Source organism: Portunus trituberculatus, chromosome 5 (genome assembly GCF_017591435.1).
Source record: "Portunus trituberculatus isolate SZX2019 chromosome 5, ASM1759143v1, whole genome shotgun sequence".
NCBI classification, from domain to species: domain Eukaryota; kingdom Metazoa; phylum Arthropoda; class Malacostraca; order Decapoda; family Portunidae; genus Portunus; species Portunus trituberculatus.
In genome coordinates, this window is record NC_059259.1 from 1,534,963 (window position 1) to 1,551,682 (window position 16,720).

Sequence of the window (16,720 nt, forward strand, 5' to 3'; positions counted from 1 at the left end):
CACCTACGCGACTCAAACATCAGCCCGGACCAGTTCAAACAATCTAGACAAGTTTCTTCGTTCGGTACCAGACCAACCCAAGTTGCCGCACTACCCCATTCGTGCTGCCAGCAATAGCATCACTGACCAGCTGGCGCTACAACGAGCAGACGGCATCTACTAATGGCGGCGCATCACCGTGGCCTTGGGCAGTACTATCTGCTCAAAACTTCGTTCAACAGGTTCAACAGGAGTGTGTGTGTGTGTGTGTGTGTGTACGTATGTATGTGTGTGTGTGTGTGTGTGTGTGTGTGTGTGTGTGTGTGTGTGTGTGTGTACGTATGTATGTGTGTGTGTGTGTGTGTGTATGTAATTCACTGTTTGATCTGCTGCAGTCTCTGACGAGACAGCCAGACGTTACCCTACGGAACGAGCTCAGAGCTCATTATTTCCCGTGTGGTGGTGTGTGCCTGGTCTATACTTTTCTGTCTTGGTGTTTGTTTACTTTGTTTACTTATTTATTTTTCATTTTGTCCTTGAATGAGTGAGAGAAGACAAAGGGGTGACTGGAAAAAGCAAATGAAGAAAAAATTATAGAAAAAAAGTAAGAATGAGAAGATAATAAAAAACGTATAAAGACAGAAGAAACATGAAGAGAACAAATAAATAAAAAGAAAGCGAAAATTTTAATCCGTAAAAAAAGCGAAATTAAGAGTATCATCGAAAAACTAAGGAAACATACAAGGATAAAAATGTAATTAACGACCGAGAGAGAGAGAGAGAGAGAGAGAGAGAGAGAGAGAGAGAGAGAGAGAGAGAGACGCGAAGATAAATTCTAGTGAAGGACGCGAAAATAATTTCTAGTGAAAGGAGACGCGAAAATAATTTCTAGTGAAGGGAGACGCGAAAATAAATTCTAGTGGAGAGACGCTAAAATAGATTCTAGTGAAGAGACGCGAAAATAATTTCTAGTGAAGGGAGACGAGAAAATAAATTCTAGTGAAGAGACGCGAAAATAAATTCTAGTGAAAAGACGCGAAAATAAATTCTAGTGAAGAGAGACGCGAAAATAAATTCTAGTGAATATATAAACGGCTGCTCAACACCCAAACTTATGATATGCTGCTGCTGTCTGTCTGGCACTGTGTAAAGACGTCTTTGGGCCGAGAATTGTGACAGCGAAACATAAGAGAGGGTGTTGTGTTGGTGAAGATATGAAGGAGCGAATGACCGAATGGTGCTTAGTGGTAGTTGGCTCGTTAATTACCTACTCTATACTGTATACTCAACACCCAAACTTATGAGAAGCTGTTCGTAACTGTGTAAAGATGTCTTTGGAGAATTGTAGACAGCGAAACATGAGAGGGTGTTGTGTTGGTGAGGAATGATTTTAAAGAGCGAATGAGCGAATGGTGCTTAGTTGTTGTTATATAGTTCATTAGTTACCAGTTATACTTAACACCCAGACTTATGAGAAGCTGTTTGGAGCTGTGTGAAGACGTCTTTTTGACTCGAGCCAGCTGATTCAGATCGTAGTAATACGTCGCTATCAAATGACAGCCTCTTAAAAATACATATTTATTCGTTAGTTTTTTTTTTTTTTTCTTTTTTTTCCTTGGTTAGCTATTTATTGTTGTTTATCCAGCTCCCGGTACAGTATAATAAAGACATAATTTGTTTAGTATTAAAGGTTTATTGAGTATGTCTACCAGATACACACATACATAGATATATACATAATTCCGTACATATACAGTACAAACAAATATTCAAAATGAGCCACCAGCTCGCCGCCGGTGTCGTGGCAAGATGAGCTGCTCGCCATCTTCCGGACTGCGGGAAGGGCCGATTCGGTGTGCAGCGAATGGAATCAATGGTCATTTTGCAGCGGGATCACCAACGCATAGTTCTGCAGGGGAGATTAGAACGAGGATTACAGGGGAGACTAAAGCGAGTGGGAGTGGCTAGGTGTCGGATTTCAGTGGGAGAAAGACTGGGAGAGTGGGAATTAAAGAGAAAAACAAGGAGGAAAATTGGCAGAGAGAGAGAGAGAGAGAGAGAGAGAGAGAGAGAGAGAGAGAGAGAGAGAGAGAGAGAGAGAGAGAGAGAGCAGCAGCAGCAGCAGCAGGGTGGACATGACACTATCACAGCTAGATAAGGAGCCTCCAGGGCCAGGCGCCGCCACTCACTGACGGGTACCATCACCGTTACCATCATCATTACCATTACCATCATTATTACCATTACCATCACTATTACTAACACCATTACCATTACCATCATTATTACCATTACCATCACCATTACTAACACCATTACCATCATCATTACCATTACCATCATTATTACCATTACCATCACTATTACTAACACCATTACCATTACCATCATTATTACCATTACCATCACCATTACTAACACCATTACCATCACCATTACTAACACCATTACCATTACCATCACCATTACCATCACCATCATCATTACCATTACCATCATTATTACCATTACCATCACCATTACTAACACCATTACCATCATCATTACCATTACCATCATTATTACCATTACCATCACTATTACTAACACCATTACCATTACCATCACTATGAGGGAATGCCGAAAGGAACTTTACTTCACAGGGAAAGACAGTGTAACTAGCATGCTTTAAACACAGTGTAACTAGCATGCTCTACTCGTTATTCATTTTCCTTTCTACATCTTGTTTTATTCCCATTTCCTCCATTCATCATCCATTTCCATTATATCCTATTCTTTTCCATTTCTTCCATTTATTATCCATTTCCTTTCTATCTCCTGTTTTTATATCACATTTCCTCCAGTGTTTGGCTGAGAGAGAGAGAGAGAGAGAGAGAGAGAGAGAGAGAGAGAGAGAGAGAGAGAGAGGGGAACACACGCATGGATCTTTAACTCTAAGTTTACAAGAAAAAAAAAAAAAAGACAATTTCACAATAACTATTTACACTGTACAAACTTTCTTTACATAAAGACACTTTATTTTCTTAAAACTATTTACATCAGAAGGACTTGTAAGACTAGTCGCCCTGAGGAGTAATGAGATACGTACTGTGCTTTTGACAAATCAGATTTGTTTTTTATATGAAGGGACTCTGATAAAAAAAATTTTTAAATTAAAATATGATCATGATCAAAAGAAAGAATGGTTCAAGCAAATGGTCAAAGGATTAAGTGTGACAAGATCAACAATGCTGAACATGCCTTGAAGGCAGGTAAGAATACAGGTGGTGTGGTGAGCTGGCAGCTACAGGCCATGGAGGATGTTCAATGATGCATTCACAAGACAGTCAAGATGAGAGATGAACACTGTCAACTCCTAGAGCAACAGGGACATCTTAAAGTTCTTATTCATGTTGTGGAATTACATGAGAATTTGCTTAAGCTGGAATTACTACGTTGTGAATACTAGTACATATTCATACAAAAAAAAATAAACTAAAAAAATCATAATAAATAAATAAATCACTATTTTTCTAAGTAAATAAAGATAAATTGTCAAAAATTCTAGTCAAGTTACAAACATGATGACTGTTTGATCTGCTGCAGTCTCTGAAGACAGCCAGATTACCACAGCGAGCTCAGAGCTCATTATTTCGATCTTGGGATAGGTCTCTCTCTCTCTCTCTCTCTCTCTTCAAGTGTGTGTGTGTGTGTGTGTGTGCACGTGTGTAGCAGCATCTCAGTATTTCCAGTATCTCCTTTATCTGGGACTTGAATTTAACCCCACCACAGTGTTTGACTCAGTGACCAGCTTCACTATAGCACAACATATCTGCTCTTGTAGTATCAAGTCAGTACCAAGAGTAAAAGTTGTGTAATTTTGAGCCTTCCTCCCATTAACTATCTATAAACCCTGGCACCCTACCACCAACACTCTGCCTACTGGCGAGAGTTACATAATTCATAGTGATATTACATACATACATAGTACTATACACATTAACATACTGATATCATGTATTGTATTGCACTTCAAAAAAAGGGTAATTTCAAATGTGAATTGTTGATATTGCAATAAAAAGGGCTTAACGACAAGCTGGACTGCAAAATCTGAATACTAATGTGGGTGGACTGTTCAGGAGATGGAAATATATCAGAACAAGTGTCCCACCAGCACTGAGTGAGTGAGTGAGTGACTGGTGATGCTGTTGTTTATCTGCTCTGTAATGCAAAGGAGTGTGTGGTGCTTCTTCTTGGCCACCCCATGTGGGATTCATTCCTGAGCAAAATGACATAAAAAAATTAATAATGATAATAATAATAATAATAATAATAATAATAATAATAATAATAATAATAATAATAATAATAATAATAATAATAATAATAATAATAATAATAATAATAATAATAACAATAATAATAGATAAATAATGATAATAATGACAATAATAATAACAATAATAGATAAATAATGATAATAATGACAATAATAATGATAATAATAATAATAATAATAATAATAATAATGACAATAATAATAATAATAATAATAATAATAATAATGGTAATAATGATGATGATAATATCAATAACAATACATCTAGCAATGAATAAACAGAATAATAGAAACAAAAATATAAACAGAAAATATGAAATATAAGGAACATTAATTACAAGTTTAAAAATAACTACAGATAAATCATTCACAAAAAAAGGATCTCATGATATATGCAATGACACCACACGTAACACTTCATTCCACACACACCACCACTCCCTCACTCGTCCTGTCACTCCCAAAAGTCCACACCACACTCTGATACGCTTCACAACTCACTGATTCAATCCACCATTCCTTGAAGCACCCCACTACTTCCCGAGTCCCTCAACCACTTGCTGACTCACTCCACTACTGTATATGCTGGAGTATAACATGTGTTCTTTTGGGGTAAATTTTTAGGCTCTTTGATCACTTAACCTAACTAAGTGGAAAGAGGAGATTTGAGTTTTGGGTTTGTGTGTATCTGGGCCTCATCTTCCTGTTTTTCTGTTTCTGTTTTGTGTTTTATGTTCTGTGATTTATTTATTATTTTTAGTGTGTGTCTTTGTGTCTTTCTTTTGCGCAATTCCTTTTTTTTTTGTGTGTAATCTTTTTGGTGTAATATTTCTATGTGTGTTTGAAGATTGGTTTGTGTCTGGTTTACTTGGTTGGTAAGCCATATTTATTTCTCAATAAGGAACTTTTGCTCTAGTATTAATATTATTTTGGTGCCATTATTTTTTTCTATTTTTTTTCCTATGGTTAAGTGATGCTCGTGATCTTGTTCCTTCTTTTTTATATATGTTCATTTGTTCCTTCGTAAATTCATCCTAATATTTAATTCATTGGCCCTTCTGGCAGTTCAGATTCTGTTCATTGCATATTTTGTAAATAAATTTTGACTAAATGATGACATTGTTGTTTTCTGAGGACCCTTGCACCTGGATATGTAGAGATTAATATAATAACCCCAGCAAAAGGTAAGAAGAGAGTAAAAAGGTAAGGTAAGCTAGTTGGGATGTGGGGCCTGTGACAATGTACACAATTTATTGGGTGGATGACAGAGCGGGCTTTTCTCTCTAGAGCTGTCAAATATTTACTGACGGTGTCATGTGTCAATGCACCCAGCCACATTTTCTTAGGCATGTTTTAAAAATTACCTATCTATATTGTTAAATAAAAGCAATAAAGAATACTTGGTTCTTTATATCCTTTAAGTTCTTATATTTCTAGGTACTTGAGTCTGAGTTAACTGTTTATTGGATTAATAAAAAAAAAAAGGTGGCTGTATTTTGAAACTGGCAACAGTAGTAGTGAGAGAATGGCCACAGTATGGCTCCTCAGGACCCTTCAGCCAACCATGTGAGCAACAGCTCCCTCCACCATTTAAGGAGTCGTCTTATATCCAATACTAGCTAAATTTTTCACTAAAAAAATTTGGGGGTCGTCTTATACATGGAATCATCTTAGTCCAGCATATACAGTACTCCCTGCATCAATTTTGCACTGCTCAACTACTACTTCCTAAGACAACCCTCCACACCCTAACTCATCACAGAAGTACTTTCCAAGTCATCCAACCACAGTCTGATTCACTCGTACCACTCACTCCTAGTCATCATGTCTGGCCAAGAAGAGAGTCTTGGCATCGCGCTGGGCCCTCAAGTGATCATCTATTGTGTTGGCCAGGTTATAGGGAGGGATGAGGCCAGCTGCCACATACCGCCTCTCCTGATTGAGAAAGTTGAAGGTGGTGCAGGCACTTTCTGTAGGTAGGATCTGTGTGATGAAGGAAAATGTTACTGGAAGGCACTTGTGATAAAACAGTATTCTGAAATGCTTTGCTCTCTTACTGCCACTATGTTCAAAGGCTACAAAGATAATAGCCCAAATTCTTAACCCCTTCAGTACTAGGACACATTTTTACCTTGAGTTTTGTGTGTGATTAGACCATTTTATTGACATCAGGAAGAGTCTATGGAGGTCAGAAGATTAATGGCCAGTCTTCACTATTTTAATCCCCCACATAAATTTCTGAAGCTGTAGAAAATCACCAAATAGTAACTAGAATGAGTAGGAAAATGAGTCATAGTACTGAAGGGATTAAGTGTTTCTCCTGTCAGAATGTAGAAATCTTGATAATCTATCACTAGAACCATTAAACATCCTTGAAGATCCTTATGACTTCAACTACAACTTTTTGAATGTAGTGGAAGTGTGGCTGAGTGTTTTAAAATATTATCCACAATACATATTGAACAATACATACACAACACATTCAGATCATGAAAGGAGACTCAGTACTTTCCCAAAAAGGATTAGTACACACACACACACACACACACACACACCGTCGCCGTCGTTGAGAGAGGACGGCTCGTCTCCGGCTGCGTACAGGAAGAAAGAAAATACCTATGGTATTACAGGGCCCAGGTAACTCTAAGTTTTGATTCCGTAAATGTCCTACTGTCTCTTAGTGTTGAAAGTGAGTGATATGGAGAGTGATCCCTGAGAGGGGAGTGTGGACGGTGATCGCTCTGGCCGTAATCAGCTGACAACAACAAAAATGGCGTCCAGGCAAACTAGAGACTTCAAAGGTTTTATTACTACGCCAAAAGGACTGCAGAAACTTGACATGGATGCAAGAATCCAGGCGCTGGAGAGTAAGTTCCTAAACATTTTGTCAATAGAAGAAAAACTGGATAGAGTTCTAGCCGAGAATGATTCATTCAAAAAAGAGATCTACTTGTTAACGCTAGCGAATAAAGAGCTGTTGAAGGAAAAAGTAGAGATGGAGAAAGAAAACCAACAACTAAGGAAACAATGTGAAGAAATGAAGGCTAAACTCATGGAAATGGAGATAAAAATATCCAAAGGGGACTTGAAGAAAGAGGAATGTCTTAATCTAATTGACACCAGGATGAAAGAAGTGAATCATGAACATCTGGAGGTACAAAGGTCGTTTAGGGAGATAGTAAAAAAGCAGGAAGAGGAAAATAAAGGGATTACGCAGAGGAAATGGTAAAGGCACTAAAGGAAAATGAGTATGTGGTGAGAGATATTGCTGAAAAGAAAAAATGTGTGATCATAATAGGATTGCGGGAGGAAACTAACAGGAACTGGCAGGACAGGAGGGATAAGGAAAATGACAAGATTAAGTCTTTACTGAACAAGATCTCTGTGGAAGAAGAGGACCTATATGCTGAGGTAGAAGAAAGTGTGAGATTGGGAGCTTTTGAGGAAGGCAAGAATAGACCATTAAAATTGAAATTAAAGTCTCAGGTGGCAGCGGAGGCCTTGTTGAGGAGGGCTTGGAAACTTAAGGACTCTGAGGAAACCAAAACAATTTACATAAGAAGAAATATGTCACAAGATGAGAGAATGAAAATGAAGGAGCTAGTATCTGAAGTGAAGGAGAGGAATGACGAAAGAACAGAGGAGGAAAAGACCAAGTTTTTGGAGGATGAGAAATGGGAGGCTAAAGAAGTGGTGGATAAAACAGACGGAATAGGCATTACATGGAAGAATGAGACTAGGAATGGAATAAAAGTGACTTACACGAACATAGATGGATTTCTGTCTAAGAGGCTAGAATGTATGGATTACCTAAGAAATAACGAACCGGACATAATGTGTGTAGTGGAAACAAAGCTAAGGCCGAAATAAAGCTAGACTGGTTTGTTGTAAAACACTACAAAGTATGGAGAAATGATAGAAAAATAAAGGAGGTGGTGGTATAATGGTTCTTACTAAGGAAGATCTGATAGTGAAGGAGGTGAACTATAGTAAGAGAAATGAGGAAGTGATAAGTATGCTTATAACAGATGGCAAGAGGGACATTAATATTATAACAGTATACATACCACCCAGAACCAGTGCTTGGGAATATGAACAGTACCAAATGGTGATGAGAAATACTCTAGACAGAATGAAGCAAGAACTCATCAGAAAGGATAGAGTGATGATAGTTGGAGACTTTAATTGCAAAGAAATAGTGTGGGAAGACTACGAAGTGGTGAATGGTGGTGAGTGGGCAGAAGAATTGTTAAAGGTAGCAACAAATAACTTGATGGCACAGTGGGTGAGATCACCAACAAGGTGCAGGGGACAAGATGTTGCAGCAAGGTTGGATTTGGTATTTACCAGGGGAATCTCTCTAAAAGAGGAAATTGAACATGAAAGTCCCTTGGGGAAAAGCGATCATGATGTCCTAAGCTTTGAGCTGGATACAGAATTAAGCACGAATAAGATTGTGGAACGCAGGAGGAAAAATTAAATTATACTAGGGCAAATTATAACCATATAAGGGAGTTCTTTAATGAAATTGACTGGTCCGTGGTATACCAGGAAAGAGATATGCAATTGAAATACGATAAATTTATGGATTTGTATAACTCTGCTGTGAAAAAGTTTGTGCCATATTACAGAAAGAGGACTTTAAATAATAAACAGTGGTTTAATAGAAATTGTGAAGAAGCAAAAAAGAACAAAGAAAAGGCATGGAAGAAACTTAAGAAAAACAGTGATGTATTATCAAAGGAAGGCTACAAAACAGCAAGGAATAGATATGTTGAAGTAAGGAGAACAGCACAGAAGGAATATGAACAGAGGGTGGTGGAAAACTGTGATAGTGACCCAAAATGTTTTACAAATTCATAAATGGAAAACTAAATAAAAGGGAGGCAATAGAAAAGGTAAAAAACAGGGAAGAAGTATATGAAGATGCTGGAGAGATAGCTGAAATTTTGAACGACAACTTTTGCAAAGTGTTTACAAAGGAGGAGCATTTTATGGGAGGAAGGCCTACGGAAATAAAGCAAATGCAGGACATCATGGTTACTAAGGAAGATGTAAGGAAAATTATAAGCAATCTGGATATTAATAAATCAATGGGGCCTGATGGCATATCTGGGAGGTTGCTAAAAGAATGTAAGGATCAATTGTTGAACCCCATATTTGATATTGTGGAAACCTCCATACGAACAGGATTAGTCCCGAAAGAGTGGAAAAGAGCTGACATTGTGCCTATATATAAGAATGGTAGTAGAATGGAACCGCTAAATTATAGACCAGTATCGTTGACTAGTATATTGTGCAAGGTATGTGAAGAAGTAATTAAAGCTAAGTGGAGTGAGTATCTAGAAAGTGAAAACATTCTGAGTGAAAGGCAGTTTGGTTTCAGAAAAGGAAGATCATGTGTATCCAATTTATTATGTTTTTATTCAAGAGTGACTGACATACTACAACATAGAGAGGGATGGGTGGATGCTATCTACCTGGACTTGAGAAAGGCCTTTGATAAAGTACCACACAATAGACTGATGTGGAAACTAAAGATGACTGGAGGAGTAAATGATAAACTAGCAAAATGGATGGAAAATTACTTAATGGGAAGAGAAATGAGAACAGTGGTGAGAGGAAAGAAGTCCGAGTGGAAGAAGGTAACCAGTGGAGTTCCACAAGGGTCAGTGCTTGGTCCCATCATGTTTTTGATTTATGTTAATGATATGCCAGTAGGAATTGACAGTTATATGAACATGCGGACGATACTAAAATTATGAGGAGAGTAAAGAATGTGGAAGATTGTAACAAGTTACAGGAAGATCTTGATAAAATATATGACTGGAGTAAAGAGTGGCAGATGGAATTTAATATAGACAAGACCCATGTTATGAAAATGGGAAGAAGTAGATACAGACCAAACTGGGATTACAGACTGGGTGATGAGAAAATTAAAGAGACCAATGAGGAGAAAGACTTAGGAGTAACCGTGCAAAACACTTTGTCACCGGAGAAACACATTAACAAGATTTTTTGGAAAACATACAACATGCTTCAAAATATTGGCCTTGCATTCCACTACCTAGATGAAGGAATGATGAAGAAGATATTATGTACCTTAATAAGACCCCAGTTAGAATATGCAGCATGTGTCTGGTCACCGCATATGAAGAAAAATGTGAAGAAGGTAGAAAGGGTACAAAGGCTGGCAACAAGGATGGTACCAGGACTCAGGAGTTAGACTATGAGGAAAGACTGAGGAAGCTGGGGCTGACCACATTAGAAGAGAGAAGAACAAGAGGAGACATGATAACTATGTATAAATTGGTGAACAAGATTGACATACTGGATAGAGAGTTGATAAAGGTGACCACAAGTAATCATCTCCGAGGACATGGAAAAAGCTAATAAAGGACATCTGTCTAAATGACGTGAGAAAATACAGTTTCCCGCATCGTAGCATTGATAAGTGGAATAAACTGAGCAGTCATGTCGTTGACACGGTGTGTGTCAATCAGATGAAAGAGAGATATGACAGGAATGGACAAGGAGACAGGACACAGAGAGCTTAGCTCGGGCCCTGTAATACACAAATAGGTAAATACAAATAGGTAAAAACACACACACACACACACACACAGAAGGAATATGAACAGAGGGTGGTGGAAAACTGTGATAGTGACCCAAAAATGTTTTACAAATTCATAAATGGAAAACTAAATAAAAGGGAGGCAATAGAAAAGGTAAAAATGGGAAGAAGTATATGAGATGCTGGAGATATAGCTGAAATTTTGAACGACAACTTTTGCAAAGTGTTTACAAAGGAGGAGCATTTTATGGGAGGAAGGCCTACGAAAATAAAGCAAATGCAGAACATCATGGTTACTAAAGAAGATGTAAGGAAAATTATAAGCAATCTGGATATTAATAAATCAATGGGGCCTGATGGCATATCTGGGAGGTTGCTAAAAGAATGTAAGGATCAATTGTTGAACCCCATATTTGATATTGTGGAAACCTCCATACGAACAGGATTAGTCCCGAAAGAGTGGAAAAGAGCTGACATTGTGCCTATATATAAGAATGGTAGTAGAATGGAACCGCTAAATTATAGACCAGTATCATTGACTAGTATATTGTGCAAGGTATGTGAAGAAGTAATTAAAGCTAAGTGGAGTGAGTATCTAGAAAGTGAAAACATTCTGAGTGAAAGGCAGTTTGGTTTCAGAAAAGGAAGATCGTGCATATCCAATTTATTATGTTTTTATTCAAGAGTGACTGACATACTACAACATAGAGAGGGATGGGTGGATGCTATCTACCTGGACTTGAGAAAGGCCTTTGATAAAGTACCACACAATAGACTGATGTGGAAACTAAAGATGATTGGAGGAGTAAATGATAAACTAGCAAAATGGATGGAAAATTACTTAATGGGAAGAGAAATGAGAACAGTGGTGAGAGGAAGGAAGTCCGAGTGGAAGAAGGTAACCAGTGGAGTTCCACAAGGGTCAGTGCTGGGTCCCATCATGTTTTTGATTTATGTTAATGATATGCCAGTAGGAATTGACAGTTACATGAACATGTTTTGGACGATACTAAAATTATGAGGAGAGTAAAGAATGTGGAAGATTGTAACAAGTTACAGGAAGATCTTGATAAAATATATGAGTGGAGTAAAGAGTGGCAGATGGAATTTAATATAGACAAGACCCATGTTATGAAAATGGGAAGAAGTAGATACAGACCAAACTGGGATTACAGGCTGGGTGATGAGAAAATTAAAGAGACCAATGAGGAGAAAGACTTAGGAGTAACCGTGCAAAACACCTTGTCACCGGAGAAACACATTAACAAGATTTTTTGGAAAACATACAACATGCTTCAAAATATTGGCCTTGCATTCCACTACCTAGATGAAGGAATGATGAAGAAGATATTATGTACCTTAATAAGACCCCAGTTAGAATATGCAGCATGTGTCTGGTCACTGCATATGAAGAAAAATGTGAAGAAGGTGGAAAGGGTACAGAGGCTGGCAACAAGGATGGTACCAGGACTCAGGGAGTTAGACTATGAGGAAAGACTGAGGAAGCTGGGGCTGACCACATTAGAAGAGAGAAGAACAAGAGGAGACATGATAACTATGTATAAATTGGTGAACAAGATTGACATACTGGACAGAGAGTTGATAAAGGTGACCACAAGTAATTATCTCCGAGGACATGGAAAAAAGCTAATAAAGGACATCTGTCTAAATGACGTAAGAAAATACAGTTTCCCGCATCGTAGCATTGATAAGTGGAATAAACTGAGCAGTGATGTCGTTGAAGCAGTGTGTGTCAATCAGATGAAAGAGAGATATGACAGGAGTGGCCAAGGAGACAGGTCACAGAGAGCTTAGCTCGGGCCCTGTAATACACAAATAGGTAAATACAAATCACACACACACACACACACACACACACACACACACACACACACAAATGCACACACACACACACACAAATGGTTGAGGAAATTAATAAACCTGTGAATAAGTTCTAGGTCTGCTTAAGGATGAAATGGATTTTCAGACCCAAGTAATGAAGTGCAGCAGGAATGGTTAAGATAAGTCATGGTGCAACAACAGGAAATTGGGAAATTCTTAGAGAACTTGTATGACAAAAAATCAATGGAGCCTGATGGAGTGTCAGCTTGGACACTGAAGGAGTGTAAAGAACAATAGGAGAGGACACAAACTGTTGAGTTTTTAGTGTTCAAGAGTTGGTTTAATTCAGCAATGTAAAGAATAGCCAACTCTTAAAGCTATATTACAATGTATCTATTTATTGATTTACCAAGCTTTTTACTTCTTCCAGTATTTTTCTGTTGTTATTTTATCAAGGTATTTCTTTATATTTACTTGAGTTTATGCAACTAACATGTGCCTGGTGTACCAAACTCTTGAGTTCTTAGACTTTAATACATCACAAAATCTTAACATACATTTCACCTTGCCTCTGGAGAGGTTAACGCTTTAAAAGGAAAGTGTAGTGCAATTTTTTCAGTTTTCTTTATGGAGAAAAAAAAAATGTGTGGCTGAAGCCAAAACAGCCAGAATGTGTTGTAGTGCTTTCACCACTGTGTCCCTAAGCTATCTGCTCTGCTCCACATTTTTCATAATTTTTTCATCAGTTTTCTACTGTAAGTACTGTACTGTAGTATGTATTATCTTTATTGTAGTATCATTGATTAATAACTAATTTGTGAGGATAAAGCAATCTTGGTAGACAATTGTCTGTGAATCATGTAGATGTGTGAAAACTATTGCTGGATCGTTGTTCAGTTAGAATTATGCTTGATAAAACCAGTACATATGGTAGAACTTGTAGGTAGGATATGGTACAAGGCAGCTTGCCAGAAATATCTAACTTGAAGGAACTTTGCTAACCAAAATGTTTGTGAACCTAAACCATTCTCTCCATAGGAATCAATGTAAAATAGATTAATCTGTTCCTGGACCCAAAGGCTGTGTTAACTCAACATGCACCTTCCTTTCTCCAGGAATCTTGTGACTCCCGAGACCTGTGATATCAGCAAAGCATCTTGGAAATAATACTTTTTCTTGTGTTCCACATTTGTAACAAAGTTCTTATTTCTTTTATCTTTCTTCATGTGGATTCAACTGAATGGTAGTAGTATTTTCAAGATGCTCTGCTTGTAAAACAGTCTTTATTTCTATCGTAATATGCTTCGGCTTCATAGCTCCACTATCACTAACACATTTCACAAGCTTGGGAGACATAATGAGGGCTAATTTAATGCAAAAAGCAAAAAGAAAGAACAGCACCACAAGAAACACTGTTTATGGTGTGGTACCTTGAGAACAACTGATGCTCCATGTGATGCCATCTTGTGCCAAAGCTAACAACTCTGTTCATGAACCAATATAAAATTTGTTAAAAAATCTGGTTCATCAACCAATTTCTTTGTGCACTGGGGCATTTGTGAGCAGAGGTTCCACTGTAGAGGGAACCAGTACTGACCACATGTCAAAAGATGATCTCACTTTTGTGGTAGACAGGACATCAATTCCCTTAATCCCAATGTATCCAAAATTTTTTTATGGAAACTTTCAATAGAGAAGTATGTTATGAGTACTTCAACGACGCAAGGGGTGCCCTGTCCTTTCTGGGCATTTTGGTGGTGGATGCAGAGCAGGCAACCACCCGCTGGCTGTCATGTTCACAGAAAGTGTGTTAAACCTAAGGATTCACAGACCCAGGTATACTGAGACTTGAAACATTAAACAAGTTCCCTTTGCAAAATTTGTCACTAAAGTGTCAACTCTAAAACATGTCATGTTGTTGGTGCTGACCCAAACATCCAGAATTGAAACTTTTCACTTATTATCACTCAAGGACATCTGCAATAGACATGATTGCATTTCAGTTCAGTTTGGGAAAATCTCAAACAATCCAGGCCTATATTTAGCATTAGAATGGTAAATTTTAAACATTATTCTGAAGATATCAGCTTGTGTGTTTATAAAACTTTAATTAGGTATATTGAGAAGCCTAAGGAGCTTAGACAAAGTGGAAATCAAATAGATGATAAACTTATCAGCTTCATCAAGCCAAACGTCACTTTAACAAAGGACACAATTGTATGTTGGGTTAAGTCCATGACTGGTAAGTCTAAGATAGACATAACAAAAATTCACTGCCAGTAATGTATGGCCAACTGTGGCATTAAAGTCCAAGGTTATGGTTGTGTCTGTACCTTTCATTATGGCTAAAGCTGGATTGCCAAGGGAGACCACTTTCGCTGACTACTATGACAAGCCCATTACCGTGGACCACTACTTCTGACCGTTTCAGCAAACAGTACTAGAATAAGTACATTTTGTTCTTGGATGTTTACATTCATGTCATGAGTCATGTGTTTGAATTACACACAGTGTGTTTTTTTTCAAATGTTGTAAATAAACTTACACATATGGGTACAAAAAAGTACAATTAATAATAGTTATGTTCACTTATGCTTTGGAGTTTTCTTTATACATCAAGGTCTGACACCTATATGGCCTCAAAGCCTCATGGGGGTAGCTCCTCTCAACAAATTATTTGACAATGTAAAATTAATGAAGTACACAAGACTTACCATAGGTCAGTTAAAGTGTGCTAGTAATTTAACAAGGTAAATTAGAGCTTTCACATGCCCTCCACTCACCCCACAACTTGCATTCCTTTATAAAATGGTACCTTCTTGGTTTTGCCATATAGGTGGTCATATATTTCAAAGTCTACCAGTGTGATGGGATGCAGTACATCTCATGTGAATGCTCCTCTCTAATAGAGATGATTTGCCTCATAAAATTACAGGCATACTTCAACTGACCTATGGTAAGTCTTGTGTACTTCATTAATTTTCCAGAACTCTATGTGGAATATTTGGAATGGCTTGAATGAGGAAGTCATTAGAGCAACTAACATACAAACATTTAAAGAAAAGTTGGCTAAATGTAGATATGGAGACAGGACATTATGAGCAATGATTGAACCCAGTGATATGAAAGTAGATAAATACAGTATAATGCAGTTGTCAGAATGCTCAGCTTACAATACTGAAGACCTGGGTTTGAGTCGTGGGTGCAACAAGGCAGAGAGCTAAGCTTCTAATATGTATCCCTGTACGCCAGTAGCAAGTAGATAACACAAAAGACACATGAACCTTGTCACCTGAATCCCATATGCCTTATCTTCTTGCCCAGAACCATGCCAGGTTAGTTCTCCAATTAGCTAAACACTCCTTCATTAAGAGAAAATGTCAAAATCCCTCAAAATCCAACTCCCTCTTGGAACTTCTGGCATCTGGCCAAAAACACCTCCAATACCATTACTTCATCTTTCCCTCCTTTACTTCAACCTGATAGCACCACTGCTACCTCATCTTATCTCTAAAGCTGAACTCTTCTCTCAAACCTTTGCTAATACCTTGGATGATTCCTCCCTCTGATTATATCATACCTACGATCAAAATTCTCCCCAATGATATGTTTCCCATGCCCTTGCTGGTCTAAACCTTGGGAAGGCTTGTGGATTTGATGAGGTTCCTCCTATCGTTCTCAAAAAGTGTGCCTCAGTGCTTGCACCTTGCCCAGCCAAACTCTCTCAACTATGTCTATCAATTTCCATCTTTTCTTCTTGCTTGAAGTTTGCCTACATTTAGCCTGTTCCTAAAAAAAGTGACTGTTCTAATCTCTCAAACTACCACCCTATAGCTTTAATCTCTTGCTTATCTAAAATTTTTAATCTATCTTTAGTAAGAAGATTCTTAAACATTTCACTTCACAATCTTCTATCTGATCACCAGTATGGCTTCCATCAAGGTCGCTCTAAGGTGATCTTTTGGCTTTCCTTACTGAGTCTTGGTCATCCTCTTTTAGAAATTTTG

General features: G+C 37.8%; 1 protein-coding gene across 1 annotated transcript in view; it reads right to left on the reverse strand.

The window, feature by feature from the left end:
- Positions 1-1,652: 1,652 nt before the first annotated feature.
- The window catches only part of LOC123514030, a 35,808-nt gene continuing 20,740 nt past the window's right edge, over positions 1,653-16,720 (reverse strand). Inside the window, exons 6-8 of the mRNA XM_045271608.1 lie at positions 12,964-12,986; positions 6,111-6,421; positions 1,653-1,888 (exon numbers count right to left, since the gene is read on the reverse strand). Of these exons, the coding sequence (XP_045127543.1) occupies positions 6,113-6,421; positions 12,964-12,986 (332 nt within the window). The 3' untranslated portion in view covers positions 1,653-1,888; positions 6,111-6,112. The remainder of the gene's footprint in view (positions 1,889-6,110; positions 6,422-12,963; positions 12,987-16,720) is intronic.